The sequence below is a fragment of the Podarcis vaucheri genome (genome assembly GCF_965113315.1).
Source record: "Podarcis vaucheri genome assembly, chromosome: 2".
NCBI classification, from domain to species: domain Eukaryota; kingdom Metazoa; phylum Chordata; class Lepidosauria; order Squamata; family Lacertidae; genus Podarcis; species Podarcis vaucheri.
The window spans coordinates 74,127,529-74,144,865 of record NC_138760.1 but is presented as its reverse complement, the minus strand read 5'-3'; the positions used below and the strand labels follow the sequence as shown (position 1 = coordinate 74,144,865).

At 49.7% G+C, this 17,337-nt stretch overlaps 1 protein-coding gene across 4 annotated transcripts in view; it reads right to left on the bottom strand.

Moving 5' to 3' along the window:
- The window catches only part of PDLIM7 (PDZ and LIM domain 7), a 42,271-nt gene extending 27,101 nt beyond the window's left edge, over positions 1 to 15,170 (bottom strand). For 3 of the 4 annotated variants that reach the window (XM_082213273.1, XM_082213271.1, XM_082213274.1), the window contains exons 1-2: positions 15,037 to 15,170; positions 10,103 to 10,209 (exon numbers count right to left, since the gene is read on the bottom strand). In XM_082213273.1, the coding sequence (XP_082069399.1) occupies positions 10,103 to 10,207 (105 nt within the window). In that variant the 5' untranslated portion in view covers positions 10,208 to 10,209; positions 15,037 to 15,170. Of the gene's footprint in view, positions 1 to 10,102; positions 10,210 to 15,017 lie in introns of all 4 variants that reach the window. The other variant, XM_082213272.1, reaches the window with a different exon arrangement.
- Between the last annotated feature and the right edge of the window lie 2,167 nt (positions 15,171 to 17,337).

Sequence of the window (17,337 nt, the reverse complement as noted above, 5' to 3'; positions counted from 1 at the left end):
GAGAAAGGCAAGGGCTCCCCCCGTAACATTCTTCCATTGCCTCTGCTAAGAAACCAGCAGCCTCTGTCCCTCCCTCAGCTACTACCTAATAGCAACCCTTCCATCAAGTGACCTGAACAGCTTCCATCTCAGCTGGTCATTATAAGAGCAATAGCTGTATGAGAACTGGTTCTGGAGCCTGCTCCCCACACAGTAACGCTTCCTTCCCATTCCACTCTCTTTTAGATTGTACTTCTAAGGGCAGGGACCCTCTTCCTACAGTGCTTTGGGAGCTGAAAGCTGCCTTGACTGTCCAGTATGATAACCTTTGGTCAACAGAGAGAGAGACAGGGGAAGTGCAACCCTCTTGAGTCCCTTTGATCGCCTAGCAGCTTTTGATACCATCAGCCATGGCACTCTTCTAGAGCGGCTGTCCTAGCTGGGAGTGGGTGGTACTCTAGTGGATGCACTAGACCAGTGTCTGGCCTCAGGGATGGTCTGGATGACTGTGGTGGCTCCTTGACTGTGCAATGCTCTCTCCAGAGTTATGTGTCTGGTGCCATCACCATCAGCCTTTAGGCGCAAGGTGAAGATGTTCACCCAATAATTTTGTGCTGATCTGATGTCCATCTTTTAGCAGAATGGAGCAGGATGTGTCCTTTTAGTTTTGCCTTAAGATGAACACTTTTAGTGAATAATTTTTAAAACAAATCATTTTTTTATTTGGTATGTTATCTTTTTATTATTTGGTATTTTAAAGGTTTTTTTTAAAAAAAATTGTAAGTCTCTTCGAGATACATTTTTGGAGTAAATGACAAATGAATAAATGTTTTAAAACAATAATTGGACAATTGGACACCATGACCAAATGTGTAGGGAGAAGCTGCACCAAGGGCTTTTCTGCCTGCCTGCCTGCCTGCCTGCCTGCCTGCCCCCCTAAAGGCTGAAATTGACTTTGTCCAGAACCAAAAAGAAGCCACTTGGAATAGAAGTACTATGTGCTCCCACTTCTGATTTATTGGTTTAATACCAGCTTTCTCAGGGATGCGGGTGGCGCTGTGGGTAAAACCTCAGTGCCTAGGACTTGCCGATCGCATGGTCGGCGGTTCAAATCCCCGCGGCGGGGTGAGCTCCCATCTTTCGGTCCCAGCTCCTGCCCACCTAGCAGTTCGAAAACACCCCTAAGTGCAAGTAGATAAATAGGTACCGCTTTATAGCGGGAAGGTGGGAGCAGCTTCATCACGCTGGCCACGTGACCCAGAAGTGTCTCCGAACAGCGCTGGCCCCCGGCCTCTTAAGTGAGATGGGCGCACAACCCTAGAGTCAGACACGACTGGCCCGTACGGGCAGGGGTACCTTTACCTTTTACCTTCTCAGGGACACGGGTGGTGCTGTGGTCTAAGCCACTGAGCCTAGGGCTTGCCAATTGAAAGGTCAGTGGTTCAAATCCCCACGACGGGGTGAGCTCCTGTTGTTCGGTCCCTGCTCCTGCCAACCTAGCAGTTTGAAAGCACGTCAAAGTGCAAGTAGATAAATAGGTACCGCTCCGGTGGGAAGGTAAACGGCGTTTCTGTGTGCTGCTCTGGTTTCGCCACAAGCGGCTTAGTCATGCTGGCCACATGACCTGGAAGCTGTCTGCGGACAAACGCCGGCTCCCTCGTCCAGTAAAGCAAGATGAGCGCCGGAACCCCAGAGTCATTCGCAACTGGACTTAACTGTCAGGGGTCCTTTACCTTTTTACCAGCTTTCTCTGGGGCAGGGCCAGTTACTCCTGAGGACAGTGCAACTATTTCTCTGGGCAACATCCTCTAGATATTCCCCCCTTAACCATCTGCCTGACTTGAGGATGGTGGCAAATAAACAGTCACGGGTTTAGGTTAAGTCGCTGCACCATAAGGACCAGCTACTTAGGCACATCACTAAAATGTCTCAAGTATCACTCCAGCCAACCTTTCCCTCTCCTTGCCAACTCAGCTAATACATCCTCTTAGTCGTATGAAAGGGCAGAAAACTACTGCATCCGGGGTTAAGAGCATCCAGGGTGATACAGCTTTCCACCATCCCTGCTCACTTGGGATGAAGATCTGCTGGCACTTGGAGGAAGCCCAAGTATTCTTCCAAGTCCAGCTCAACATGAACATAAAAGGAGAGTCTGCGTCTGCTGCTAGATCTCCAGGCAGCTCAGAGGGCTGGCAAACCCTCCTGCAAAGCCCAGCAGCAACTTCTCGCTTCCTTGACACAGGGCTCCGTATGAAAAATCTGGGCTTTGTACCAACACCATGACAGCCCATTGCAAGAGACCTGTGTGAAATACTGAGGACATAATGCTCTAGGAGGGCTGGAAAAGAAGCACCCTAAATGGGTGGAACTTGAAAGGAGCTCTGCCAAGGTGTTCCCCTTGGTGAAGCAGGAGTGGAGCGAATCGTTTGCCCCTAGCAGTACAAATTCGCTGTCAGCAACAAAAGATAAATTACTAAGAAAACTACATGCTGCTATATATGGCTCCCATGTTATAAGGGACATTTATGTAGGAACTTGCAGTGGCCAAATGCTCAGGGTGCTAGGGCAATTGCTCCAGGCAGCTCCTGTGTTTTCATTTTTATATGGAAAGAATCCCAGGGACAGAGCCATACACAGGGGGAGAAGTGGAGGAATGTGTGCAACTTTAGGTGGAATGCAAGAGTCCCCCGAGGGATGGAGCAGCCAGATCATAAATTTGTCTGATCTTTCAAATGGGGGGAAATGACAGCTGGAGTAGATGTGCACCAAGATATACCTTCTCCCAACCTGTTCAGTTCACCCCACCAGGCAATTCTGACAGGCCTTGCCCAGCGGGCACAATGCCACCAACTTTATATATGGTGCCAATGTATCCTTTTCCCTGGGAGTCTTTGAGGAAAATGCTTCCCAGGCATAAGGTAGTGGGAAGTCTAGAAATCAGGCCATTTCACTGTTCAGGGTGAAGGAGGTATCTGGCCCGGCATGCAAATGGCTCCCCCTAAGGAGGATGAAATCAGGAAATCAGCCCCTAAGAAAATCAGCCCTGAGTGCTCACTGGAAGGACAGATTGTGAAGCTGAGGCTCCAATACTTTGGCCACCTCATGAGAAGAGAAGACTCCCTGGAAAAGACCCTGATGTTGGGAAAGATGGAGGGCACAAGGAGAAGGGGACAACAGAGGATGAGATGGTTGGACAGTGTTCTCAAAGCTACCAGCATGAGTTTGACCAAACTGCGGGAGGCAGTGGAAGACAGGAGTGCCTGGCGTGCTCTGGTCCATGGGGTCACGAAGAGTCGGACACGACTAAACAACAACAATGAGGAGGATGAGAAGCCCAGTCCCCAACCTGCGGCCCTCTGGACATTTTGGACTACAGCTCCCATCATCCCCGGATTGGGACTGATAAGAGTTGGAGTCCAACAACACCCGGGGGCACCAGGTTGGAGAAGGCTGAACAATGCAAGGCCAGGGAAAGGCAAACTGCTATATTCAAACAGAAGGAGGATTTCCTCATTTCCACACGTACACCGAAACTATTATTGTTTTACATTTGGTTCACCAATGTAACACTTCATTCCTATTCTTTCTTTCCCCCCCAAAAAATCCTGCATCTTTAATTTGCTTTTTAACATGGTGGTGACATGACACAAAGAGCACGTCCAGAGATTAGGACAAGTTTCAACAACCCCACAATCCCAAAATCTGAAATCACAGGGGATAAAAAGACAGAGGTCATTCCACAGCAGTTATATGGTCAGAAAGAGAGAACACAGCACGTCAGGCTGGGCAGTACAGCTAATCCAGAAATGCACTAGATTTCCATCTTCTGGCACAGTCAAATCCACTCCCTCCTTCCTGCTTCCTTCCTGCCTTATTACACATGAGCAAGTCTAAAAACGACCACCCCTTTGGTGCTGTGTGTGCATTTATCAAGGCTGGGCAGGAAGTTCGTGGCTCTGCAGTTCCCTGGCCCCAGAGGACAGCCAATCTATTCCCAGCCAGCAAGCTTAGCTGGCCTCCTCCACCCCCATTGCCCACCCCACCAGTACAGAAAAAAATGAGGGTGGCTGGTCACTGTGGGAACAGGCATTTCTTCCCCACTTCCTGCCTGTGGTGAGGTTTCAATCCTGGAGCCAACTTGCATCAAACAGGGTCTGCTTTTCACCAAAGGGGGGAAGCAGTTTCCTTCCTTCAATCTCCACCCCTCTGGCCTTTCCTCTTCCCTCGATTTCAATGACCTTCACATTGGGGCGGCCCACACCTGCTTGCTGCTGCTCAGTTTTAGAAACCTGAGCCAACTCACTCCCAGCAAACATAACCAGCTCTGTTGCTGGGAAGCCACAGACTCCCCCGCTCAGCAATCACAGAGCCACCAGCTCTCAAGCACAGAGAACTGACAACTTACTTTTGCAAAACAGTTCCGTTGCTTCAAAGTAGTTTGTGTTCTGCAGTCAACACTGCAAGCTGCCTTATTCCGAGTCAGGCCATTGGTCCATCAGGCTCAGTATTGTCTACACTGACTGGCAGCAGCTTTCAAGGGTTCCAATCCAGGCAGGAGTCTTTCCAAACCCAAACTGGAGGTGCTGGGGACTGAACCTGGTCCTGCCACCTTCTGCATGCAAAGGAGGAGCGTTACCATGGAGCTGCAGAGTGGTCAGGAAGGACTTCTTCATGCCCCATGATGACTAACAAAAGCAGCAAAGATAATGCAATATTGCATGATTTGCATGATTTTAGACCTGTGGCCTTCCGAACTCCCATCAGCCACAGCCAACATGGCCAATGGTCAGGGATGATGGGAGCTGTAGACCAACAACATCTGGGCAGCTAGAGTCTCACCATCACTGATTTATAATTCTGCTTTTTAAGTGAAGGATTTTGCTCTGAGTACAGAATACACACAGCCCTGCTTTGCAGCAGCTATTATGGAAACCTGCATTTTCTTCTTCTTCATACAGCTGTACTGAAATGAAATGCGAGTGCTCACAATCTATCCTAGCAAACTGGGGCCTTTGGGAAAACGTCAAAATCCCAACGAAATTACAGCCTTGTACTCAGTTCCCTGGCAAGTTAGCACAAGTGCCTCTGAAGGTACAGCCAAGCTGCAGTACATGGGGGAGACACCCCTCTGGGACCAGCCAATGGGCTTCCTTGGACAATGCTCACCTTGCTCCATCCCTCTTTTAACAGCAAGGAGTGTATTTTTATCCTGTTCTCCATCTGACCTCAGCAGCTCTGCTTGGTTTTCAGAACTCAGCCTTGGGACAGCTGAACCAGCCAGGCATCAATCACTGCACCTGCTCTTTTCTATCACCCATCATGGCCTCATCCTTCCCCCACGGCAGGCACCTGAAATGTGTGCCCACTGCAATACCCTCCCTCCCTGTCGCTCCTCTCTAGATGGCTCTTCAAAGGAACTTACAAAAGTTAAAGACACAGGCGCTCGGTACAGAAGGAACAGGTCATTTCTGGCTGTAATGGACACAGCTAGGAACCTGAGCAAAGGACTGTCATTCTCCCCATCAGTCCTCAGCCACCCCACACTGCTCTCGGCCTGACAGTTTGTCCTGTCCCAAATATGCAGGAATAAAACCAAAATAATGTGGGTTCCTAAGGCTGTACATCAGCTGGAAGACCACTCTGACACATCCGTTTCCCAATTGCATCACCGCCCCAGATATTTCACCTCCTTGCCAGTGTGTGACACACAGAACATCTTTCTTGTATGCAGAAGTCACAAGTTCACAATGAGCTCAAGGAAGCCTGGCAGCACAGAGCAGTCCCACAGCCCATGAACCGTTAATTCGGAGGCATTGAGCTAATGAGCCAGTAGCTTCCTTCCTAACACAACTAGCCAACGTTTATTTAATACCCACCCTGCGGCGCTAAAGCTGGACAAGTGTTAAGCTCTCTATTCCTGTTCCACAGCTTCCTCCATCGCTTCGATCCAAGGAGGATGTTCCAGATCAGCCTTCCTGATTATTAGACCACAGCTCCCATCAGCCCCAGACAGCAAGGCCAAGTCAGGAATGATGGGAGCTGTGGTCCAGCAACTTCTGGAGGGGCACAGTTTCCCCACCCCAGCTCTGGGTAACCCATTCATGCAAATATCTTCCACATCCTGTTTATTAAGAGGTGCACTGTATGGTATGGGGAAGCCACTCCTGCAGATTATGCCACCAATTCATTTAACGTAGAACCCTGGACAGCAACTAGTTTTGCCAGAGGCCTGCATTGAGCAAGGGGTGCGGTGGGTCAAATGCCCAACCCAAACTCCCTACAGTGGCTTTCTGGCAAGTCCCACTGCTGCAGCTGTGCCTCCTCTTCTACATCCCTCCTTTGCTTCTGGGTTCACAATTGCAGGAGCCAAGTATCGTCCCTCAAGGGAACAGATTTGGCACAGAAGCCAAGTGTTGACAATCCTCGTCACACAGCCCAGGCAGTCTTCAGACAACTCTGGAGGAACAGTGAAGCCATTTTATCCCCTGCACCTTCTGAGATTACCAAGTTGCAAGGAATCTAATGTTTTAACAGGAACGAGCATAAAGGAGCTATGAGCTCACATAAGCTCACATTCTTCTAGGTATTCTGCTATAAACATTTGATCTTCCATTTTTAGGGGATGAAATCAACTATTCTCTAGATTGTATTAAGAGTTTCCAAAACGCTTATTTAGGTACTACCTTTTATTTAGGTCCTACTAAGGGTCAACCCCACTGGCAGTTTTGAAGATGGCAGTCAGATTCAAGGTGTACTCAGCTCTACAAGGTCAGTTACTAATATTTGCACTGGGGGAGGTCCCAATAAATGCAGGATCTGTTTTCGCCCTACTTCCTGTTTATTTTCCATGCAAGACCTTTCATCTCATGAGATAGAAGCATTTGCATCAGACACCCAGACAGACATTTCACACTGCTGTGCTTCCTATTACTCAACAACCCCCCTCCACCACCAGAGCTTCACTCCTTGCCTCCCCCCCCATATATCTCATATAGATTGCAACCATATGCTTCACTGTTTTTTATTTTTGGCATAGCAAATTATTTTAGCAGAAGAGAAACCCTTCTACCCAATTCTCACTACTTTTACAAGCCCCTGCCTTCTTCTCTCACACCTGTCTGCTGACATCTGGCATGCAGCATCAAATCAGGAAGCACTTTTGCAAAAGTTTAGCATTCCTTATTAATGGGAATGCTAAATCCCACATCTCTCAACCAGGAAGAGAAAAGTGCATTGTGCGGTAAAAAAATACCGCCACTCCCCCAAGGTCTGGGACAGTGGAGGACAAAAGCAGTGTTTGAAATTAGCCAGGTTATCAGGTGCATTTTGCACCTGGCTATTAGTGACTTGCAACCAAGTGAAGATGCCTGGGTGCCAGGATGATGCCTGACATCTCCACCACCTGGAGATCACTGGATCTGGACTGTTTTCACATGCTAATACCACATCCTGCAGAATTCTATCAGTTATATTTAATCTGCACAATCAGAATGACTTTCAGGAACCAAAATGTTTTTTCTGTGCCACCTGAGCAGGAGTTGTAACCAATGTTATAGCTAATTGTTGTAGCTTATCTTCACTTATCCTACTGCCCTGTTCACAGTTGTGAAGAATATTCTTACGTTATGAATGGTCTGTGTCCCCATTAAGTAAAAAAGGTGGGAGTAGGCCAGTATATATGTGGACTGTCCCTGGATAAAGGAACTTTTCTTCCTTAAGTTCTTAAAGTTCTTAACCTAGCTCAAGGTTGTCATCTGATCTAGCAAAGATGTTTAACTGAGAAAATAAGACTTTAGCCACCTTGCCCCCAAATGGCAATACGACATTCCGTTTTGGCGACTGCAACCTTGGTTTAAGGAGCCATTTAGCACCTGGGCAAAAGAGAAATGAGGTTAAATATGACAGTCAGTGGTGGCTGGAACCTAAAATGCCATCACAACAGCCCAGAACAGCTAAGCTCCAGTTCACTTAGTGGGACAGGGAGCATTGCACAACACTCCCTCTGAAGCTGCTACAGATGCCAGGAGCCTTGCCAAGGGAGGGCCTACAGCCAAACCACAGGAGTACCGGCTGACTGTAGCCACCTGTAGCTGCCTGAGCAGAAGCACAATGGCCTAACAAGTGAGACCCTGGCCATCCTTGGCTGTGACAGCCACAGCCAAACGCAGCAAGCCACCCTCCCCAAAGAGCACAGGAAGGAAAGACTTTCTCAAGGCCTGGCCACAAAGGCGCTCTCATACTTCTTGCAAGAGGGATGGGCTGTGGCATGCTAGCACAGGGGAAAGGAGGGGAAGGGTGCTGCTGCTGCTGCTCTAGCCTCTGGTATGTTTGCGGGAGGCGCTAGCTGGGGTCTCTCTGCAGAGAGGCTCTCCCCTGTCTAGGCAGGGGCTTTGCTAGGGATTGGCCGCGAGCCAGGAGAAACTCTTTTTTTTTAAAAAAAAAGGGAGAGAGTGAGGGAACAAAAACAGCGGAGGCTGCCTCAGCACAAAGCCCTCCAAGCAGGAAAGCAGAGCGTCCCCAGAGATGGGCTGGGAAGAATAGCTAGGAACAGAGCAGCAGAGAAAGTACAAACAAAACCTCCAGCACACAACTGATGGGGAAACCAATAAGGGGGGGAGATGGTGCTGCAAAAGATGGGGAGGACTATAAGCAGCATGTGGGTGGGGAAAGTGCCTGGCTGTGGAGCAATGGAGAGGGGGCTTTCTGGTGCCTTTCTCCAGCCCTCGGGGCTTCTCGTTTATAGAGAAACATTCCGCTTTGCCAAGCGGCTGCAAGCGTCAGCAACAGCAGCAGCGGCTGCACTCAGCATTCCAAGGCTTATAAGGCAAAAGGCGAGCAGAGCAGGAGTTGACTGCAAGCCGTCCAGCATGTGAGCACCCAAGCCAGTCCAAAGGGGAGCTTTCAGGTCAGGAGTGGCTCCCGTGGGTTGGCAGTCCAGGATGAGCAGGGGCTCCTTCAAGCCCAGAAGGAAAGCCTTGGGGTATACCAGTTCCAAGAAGAATAGGGAGCATCAAGAGAGTCCTTATTATTACTACTAAGCGGCAGGGTGTTGCCAGTTTCAACAGAAGTAGAATACTTAGTGCTTGGCTACGAGGCGCTCAAGTGCTGGAAGCACTTCACACACATCCTCAGTGCGACCCTGTGAAGCAGGCCCCTATGATTCCTATATTGCAGGTGGGAAGCCAAGGCTCTGATCCAGCCGCAAGCCTTTAAACTGTTCTGTGTGTTTATGGATGTGACGAGATTCGAACCAGTGTCAACCAGAGAGTGGTCCAGCATGACCTTGAGCCTCATTGACAGCACAGGAAAAAGTAGGGCCTGCTTGGCCGTACTCTGCCCTCCACTATCCAGGGCTAAAGGTCAGCTCTTGACGTTCTGGCAGAAGGCATTTAGAAGATGAAACAAACACTGCTGGCATCTCCCGGTGCCTGGGCTAGGAGTGTGGGGTTGAATTTCATTTCTGCTCCAGCAGAGAGTGGGTGGAGATTCCAAGAAGCCACACAGAGGGGAGAGACTGTGTGCCTTATTTCTCATCCTAAAGAAGTCAGCCCCACTTCACCCAAACAGGAGATTCATGAATATGCAAAAAAAGAGAGGGGGAGGAGCCTAAAGAAAGCATCATCTGGACAGAGAGGTTTGATTGATTAGGTACCAACAGAATCAGCTGCCAACTACAAGTCAAAGCCAGATTGCTGCCCCCTAGAAGCTGGCATTAAGATCGACTAAGTTACACGCCTTGGCATCCCTCTTGGAACAGCCGGAATATCATATTCACATTACCACAAACCCCAAGTTAGCTCCACCCAGCCACAGGCAAGAGCCATTGCCACAGATCCAAAAATAGAGCGCAGGAGCCCCAAGGAGCCCAAGATCAAGTAACAGGCTGAATGCTGAGGACCTTCTCATTACATCATGAGTGCAAAGAAGGCTGGCAGCTCTGGGCGGGGTGGGTGTGGGGAGACCTTTTGCCTTGCCTTTCCTTTGTGATAAAGAGACCAGCACACAACAGAGATGTGAGAGTGCTTGAGCCTAGGAAATGAATGGAAGCAACGGAAGAAAACAACCATGGCTGACCAGCATGGACTAGCATAGTTCCCTGAGAAAGAGCTTCTTCATGACTTACCCTGGAGATGGAGAGTGGCATGTTGAAGTCCTTGCCACCCTGCAGCCTGAAGCCCCATGGCGCCGGCCCATCCAGCAGCACCTTGTATGAGTCCATGTCACTCATTTCTGGGGAGGAGAAGAGATTATTAGCTTTAAAAGTGATGCAGCAAGGGACAGGAGAGTTGGGAGAGGACAACTGAAGAACAGGAAACATCTGCCTCACACAGTAGAGCCTTGGCTGCCCCAAGTGAGGGCAAAGGGAAGTGCAAGCTCCTTCCCTGGAAGCTGGCACCAAGGCCTAAGCACTGCCCTTCATCCTACCCCAGCCCATCCCTGTCTCCTCCCCACAGCAATGCTCTTCAGCTTTTCCTTTACGGACAAAGGAAGCAGCCTTATACCAAATTAGACTATTGGGTCCATCTAGCTCAGTATTGTTTACACCAGGTGTGGGGAACCTTTGGCCTTCCACACATTGCTGAATAGCAACTCCTCTCAGCCCCAGCAAGGGATGATGGGAGTTGTAATTCAGCAACATCCAGAGGGCCACATCTAGTCTACACTGACTGGAATCAGATCTCCACTGGGTTTCAGATTCCCAGACCTACCTAGAGATGTCAGATAATACGTTTCACTGTCTTTAGGCTAAACTCCCAAAGGCTATCCTAGTGCATCAGGCAATAAATGGCAGAGGCAGAAGCACCACACAAAGATACTCAGGAAGCATTTCCTTTCCAAGGACTCGGCCTTCCAATACCACAGAAAAGTTTGTTTTCCTCATTTTGACAATATATGTGAAACCGAGAACCTCTGTATGCAGGAATCACATATGAAATGCATATTCCGGGCAAATCCCCCCTCGTCTTTGTGTGGGCTTGTTTTGAGCTTGGTTAGCTCGAATCAATATAAGCATTTGAAGTACTTGTGTAAATGGACTTGCCACGTCCAGCCACTAGAATGGCCATGTGAAACCTATTCACACAACCAGAGTCTAAATGGCTTCCCCACAGGCCAACCCAATTTAAGCACTCACTCAAAAAACAGATATGAATTAGTTATCATCCCCCCATCCTCAAACAGAGGCCATTAGCACAATTTTAATCTGGACAAGACAGAGTCTGACCCCGCTCATATCAATCAGTAACAACTCATGAAGTGCTTGTAGGGTCTGCAAGTGCCATTTTTTAAAATAAATGCATCCCCTACAGCTGACATAGGAGATTCCAATTTGATAATATGAACATCCAAGAAGGGGGGGGGATCCAGGGATGAGGATGGAAAGACAGAATAATTGCTCTGTTCCTATGCCTTGTGTTTTAGGCAGCTGCTGGCTGATCAAGGCACCAAAAGAAAAGCCTTCAATTTGTTCCTAATTACTTAAGAGATGGCTTTTGTTAGGTGCAGTTATGGCACTTCACTGCTTTTGGCGTTTCCCAGTCAACGCACCCCTACTATATAGCAAAAGCAATCAAAAATTGCCTTCTGGACACAAAATTCTCCCTTCACCCTCCCCTCCCATTCTCCCCAGGCAGTTTGTTGTCTATATAAGGCATGCAAGACAGCACTGCCATATTCCAGTGGTTGCTCATCAGGACTGGGAGAGATGCAAATGAGTGCTGAAAACATAACTTCCTGGCTGGGTCTAAACAGAGGAAATCAGGACAATCCAGGAGGGGAAAGGAGAAAGGGAAGGGAGAGAGAAAAACAGAAACACAACCCAGGAAGACAGTGTTATTTTGGGCTGGGATCTAGGACACCCCTTCCCATCCAGTACAGAGGAAAGAGCTGCAGCAGGGCCTTCTCAGAGAGCTCCCTCTGCCAGACAGACAAAGGTGGAGCCCCTCACAGGCAGAGTACCAGCTTGTACCATCCCTCCCTGCCAGGCTGGGACACTTCAGCTTGGAGGGATTTCAGCAGCAGCTTAATACCTTCTTCTCCATGGGAATGGCAAAGGAATGCGCTCGGCTAGGAAGAGGCAGGGAGCGTTGATTTCTCCCTCCTCCTCCTCCCAAGGCTGAGTCGGCAAAACATGCCTGGACGGAGTCTTGTGCCACAGGGCTGCAGGAACAGCCCCTCGGGCCTCTGCTCTGCTCGCTCAGGAGTTGTTCTGCCTGCTTTGAAGTTTCCACACAGCATCTACAAACCCGTGGCAGCCTCAGCCAAGCAGTTCCAGGGAGGACACAGCAAACAAGGCTTAGACGACATGTTGTGTGGCCTGTAAGCCTGAGTCCCAGGGTCCCAATGCAATTCTGCATGGCTCTCTATCCAGCCCTTGGGACTTTCTCCATCCCATGCTTCCCCCCATTGAAACCACACACCCCACTGGTCCTGCTCCACACCCTCCTTGAGCCGCAACGCCTCTTGGCTGCCCAGGAGCAGGACGAAGAGATGGTGTGGGTGGGAATGCAGAAACCGCTCTGTCTTTCGCACGGCTGGAACAGAGCCCAGTGTAGAGAAACATCCATTGGGCTCTGCCCACTTTTGCCCACAGCCCTGCCCATCACTGGCATGTCCCCCTCCTCAGAAGGTGGCCCACAAGAGATTCCCGTTGGGCTGAAAAACAGTGAAATGAATGGGGCATCAAGAGCTAGCTGCTCTCAGGATAAGTAAATGAAGTTCGGAAAAAGCCAAGGCATGGTGAAAAAGAAACAGAAATCAAGCTGAATTAAGAAGATCACTAGTGAGCAGAATCAGGTTGTGTGCCACGCTGCTGCCTAGTTAATGCCCCCTACCCAGCTCAGGTCTAAGGGACCAGACTAGACTGCAAGGAGCCCATCTGGCAGGATAAGAAGTCGATATGCACTGATAAAGCACTTCCTGGAAGTGCCTGACAGAAGGCAAGAATAACAGGGGAAGGGCAGGGTTGAGGTGCATTAAGTTGAAGAACCAAGAAAAGGAGATAGCCCATTATAAGACAACTGAACAGCCAGGGCGGCAAGAATAAATAAATGCATTCTTGAAACGAAGACTACCCTGCAAAATAAAACGGCACAGCAAGACTATCTGCTGCGGTTGTTGTCGTTTTAAATCCGAATACATTTCTACACATTTGCCAGCACTAAATTAAAGTTTGCCAAATTCTCATTTTTAACAAGCAGCTGCCAGTTCTCTTGCAGAATTAAAATACTAAAAGAACGCTTATCCACAAGGAAGCAAGTTTTAAAAGAAAAATACTGGTCCCAGGCACAAAAGGAATCAGAAGTACACTTCATCACACTGCTGAGAAACACTGAGCGGAAACGTTTTTCACTTTGCACAACAGCTCTTCCTGGACTTTGGGAAAGCAAATTCCACCCTAGGAGGCTGCCATATTAAAACCTCCAGCACCTGGCAAACCTCATGATATTTGTCCTCACCCTCTCTGGATAACGTCACATGGGAATGGAGGATGCACCAGGCTCCATTTCTCCCCTTTTGCCCCTTGTGCGCATATCTCCAGATGATGACCAAGTTTATTTTTTGTTTTTGTGGATTCAGCTGGCAGCCCTCAAGGAAGGAAAGAGCTGGATGAGCAATAAATAGACCAGCAGGAAAATGCTGCACTCACTCTCTCCCCAACTCCTGGAAAAGTTCTTTTCCCTCAGTCCTCCTGCTCCCCCCCCCTCCTGCCACCACTTTTTTCTTTCACACAATGAAGAGGGTCATCAAATAAAAGCCTTGAGTGAAATAAAGTCAGGTGCCTGCCTCCTTTGCTTGTGTGAAGCATCCCTTCACATCAGTAACGGGTGCTGCTGGGTCTTTACTCCATGATCCAAAGCAGGCAAGGATTTGTGATAAATATGACAGGTTATGTCTGCCCCCTTCATTATTAAACACATTTGCTCAATATATATGCACAGAAGAAGTCTGGAGGTTAATAGCAAACTCTCACAGAATTTCTAGGTGGTCCTGATAGCAGCCCTGCAGGATCAGACCAAGGACAGCATCCTCTTTCTAACAGCAAGCAGCCAAATGCACTTGGAAGCTCAAAAAGCATGAAAAACCTGCCCCTCCCAGTGAACATTTCTATTGTGGAATGCTTTCCGCAAATCTTCACAAACAAGGCCACCAAGCTCAAGGGCCAACTGCACCTCATGTGGGTTTTTTGAAGTTGCGCTTGATAACACAGGAAAAAAAAGTTTATCAGGAACACGACCCATAATTTTAAGAAAGCCTAAGAAAGTCACTGAAGAAACAGCCATACTTGTGCCATCTTGACACTGACCGCCGCAGGCGCAATGCTTGTTCACAGCCCTTCTGGAATTCAGACCTCCTGGACATGCTGCAATATTAAGTTACAGCTCAGAGACACTTTTAGATGAACGACGAGAATAGACGTCCAGAAGAAGAGCGGGGAGCCAGGAGGGACGTGTGCCGGCGCATGCATGCCCCCCGGTTCAGACCCTTGACGGCGAGAAGCCCCGGGAGAGACTCACTCCAGCGACGGGAGCCTCCAGCACCAGCCCCTTCCCTCGGCTCAAGAGAGGATCCCTACCAGCCATCACAACCACGAAACGGGACGTCCCTGCTCCGAGCCGCCGCAGGAAACCGAGGGTGACGGTTACATCCTGGTGCCATGAGCAACACGCTAGTCTCGCTGAGACACCGCTAACGCACGTCTAGGGGGCACGCCCCAGCCCCACGGCAAGAGGACGTCCCTATGGGAAAAAGAACGGGGGGGGGCACCCAGGAGACTTCCTAAAGTACGCACGGGGAGCCGGGGAGAGAGAGAGAAGCGCGTCGGAAAACACAGAAAGGGAAAGTACGAAGGGGGGGGCGAGTGAAGAGAGGCACAAACTCTCGCTCACATCTGACCTAAAGCATGACTGGGATGGAAAAGGGGGTGGGGATATGTGGGGAAAGAGGCACTCATGTCACCCCGACGCCCTTCTCTGCCCACACGAGTCCCCAGAAAAGCCACATCACTTTCCCTTTCCTCACCCACCGCCAACGCCAACCAGGGACGGGATGCAATACCTGCAAGGTCCCCGCGCGCGACCTCCTCAGAGAAGGGCGGAGCTACTGAGCAGCCTCCGCCGCCCCGTCTCAGCCGCAGCGCCGCCGGCACCCACGGAGCCCTTATATATCTCTCTCCGGCGGGGCGCCGCCTGCTCAGCAGTTCAAGCGCAAGCCCCGCCCCCTGCTGCCCCCCCCCCCGCCTCACCATTCAACAAGCGCGCCGCCTGCTAGGTAGAAGCGCATGCGCGCCGTCGGGGCGCTTGCTCGGCGTAAGAGCGCCCCCTATTGGAGGTGTGCGGCGCCCGCGTCCCCTGGCTGGAGGAGAAAGGGCGGAGCGCGGCGCCGAAATCGCCGCGCCCTCCGCGGATGTTGCGCCCAGGAGGGCGGTGTCTCCTTGCGCAGCTGCCGCCCAAGCCCCGCCAAATAGGATTGGTACAGCCCCGTCCTTCCTTCTGGAAATCCTAGTTTCGCCTCTGAAAGATCTCCTCGCTGTTGCTTGTGAGGTGGGAGGTGCTTGTGGGTCACTCGCAGCATTCTGCACATGCTCAGGAACTGAAGAGGCGCTTTATTAATCGGGTGAGGGCATTCCCTGCGACAGCCCCTAAGTTGTGGAATTCCCAGCCCCCACCTTCACCATCGTCATGGTTATTATTTTTACTGCAGCTGCTTCACACAGCCAAGATGCTTGAAAGCTAGTGGCAGGGCCAGCACCAGGCATAGGTGAACTCGGCCCTCCATATGTTTTGGGAGTACAACTCCCATCATCCCTAGCTAACAGGACCAGTGGTCAGGGATGATGGGAATTGTAGTCCCAAAACATACGGAGGGTCGAGTTTGCCTATGCCTGGTGTACACACAATTTCTCTTTGGAAAAAAGAGAAATGGGTTTTTGTACCTAGTGCAAGTGGATAAATAGGTACCGCTCCAGAGAGAAGGTAAACGGCGTTTCCGTGCGCTGCTCTGGTTCGCCAATAAAGCGAGATGAGCTCCACAATCCCAGAGTCGGTCACGACTGGACCTAATGGTCAGGGGTCCCTTTACCTTTACTTTTAGGGGAAGAACAGAGAAAAGCTCCTGTCCAAAACATGGTGAAGGAATCTGAAATGCTTTTTTTGCAGGGTGCCCAAACTTTTCCATGGTACAGTATGCAGGAATGTGTTTTGTGCAACTGCAACACAACACAGGTATTAACAGACACTGCCAATGTCTCTCTACAGTCATACCTCATTTTATGTTTGCTTCAGGTTGCACGTTTTCAGGTTGTATCCCATGGCGACCCGAAAGTACTGGAAAGGGTTACTTCTGGGTTTTGCCGCTTGTGCGTGTGCAGACACGCAAAATGATGTCACACGCATGCGCAGAAGCGGCAAATCGCGACCAGTGCGTGCGCAGACACAGGTTGCCTTCTTTTCAGGTTGCAAATGGGCCTCCAGAACAGATCCCATTCGCAACCAGAGGTACCACTGTAGTTCAGTATAGCAGGCCAAGCACAACTATGGAGGCAGGATGAACAACTCTCATGGGGAGCCTTTCGCATTTCTGCTACCCAAGGCCCTTTTAACGTAGAGAGATCTCACATTTGAACCTGCATGCAAATGCAGTACATACAGAGTGCCATTGAGTTATGGCCCCTCTCTGGAGCTCAGCTTTCTTCAGTGACCGTAGTTCTTCATGGGTGACCACTGTGTTCCTATGCCAAAATGTAGGACAGCCACAAGCCGGATGTCACACGCTGACCACAGCTAGTCCAAAGTCTATTGGACCATAAATCCACGGTCAATAGCTCTGATGACAGCAAGTCCTTTCGTTTTACTTTCAAATTTGCAGAGCTTTCCCCAGGTGAAGCCAGCCCCTGAAAGCACTCTGTAAAAACAAAGGACCAGGAGCACAGGAAGTTCCTGTTCCAGAATGTGCACAGGCAACAGAACTGACATCATGCTATGTATGTATAGGCAGTGGCATCCAGAATGGGCAACAAGAAGACAAAAAAAAGTCAGATATTGGAGCTAAGGAAAGTGGCAGGAAAGTATGGGATAAAAAGTGCTTGGCATGCAGCCTATTTGGAAAAAAACAAAACTAAAGATGGAGATGGGGGGGAAGCATTCTGATCATGCAAAATTGCTGCCACATGTTTTGAATATTGTTGTTTGTTGGCACACAAGGCTGTAAATAAAACATCATTATACAGAATGCAGGGAGCCACAGTTCTGTGTGGGGAACGAGTACGCAAGCTCATAGCATCTTAAATCCCTCAGAGGACATCTCACAAGCGTTGTGTGACTTGCCTCTCTAGGATGCCTATTAAAACCCAGCACAGAG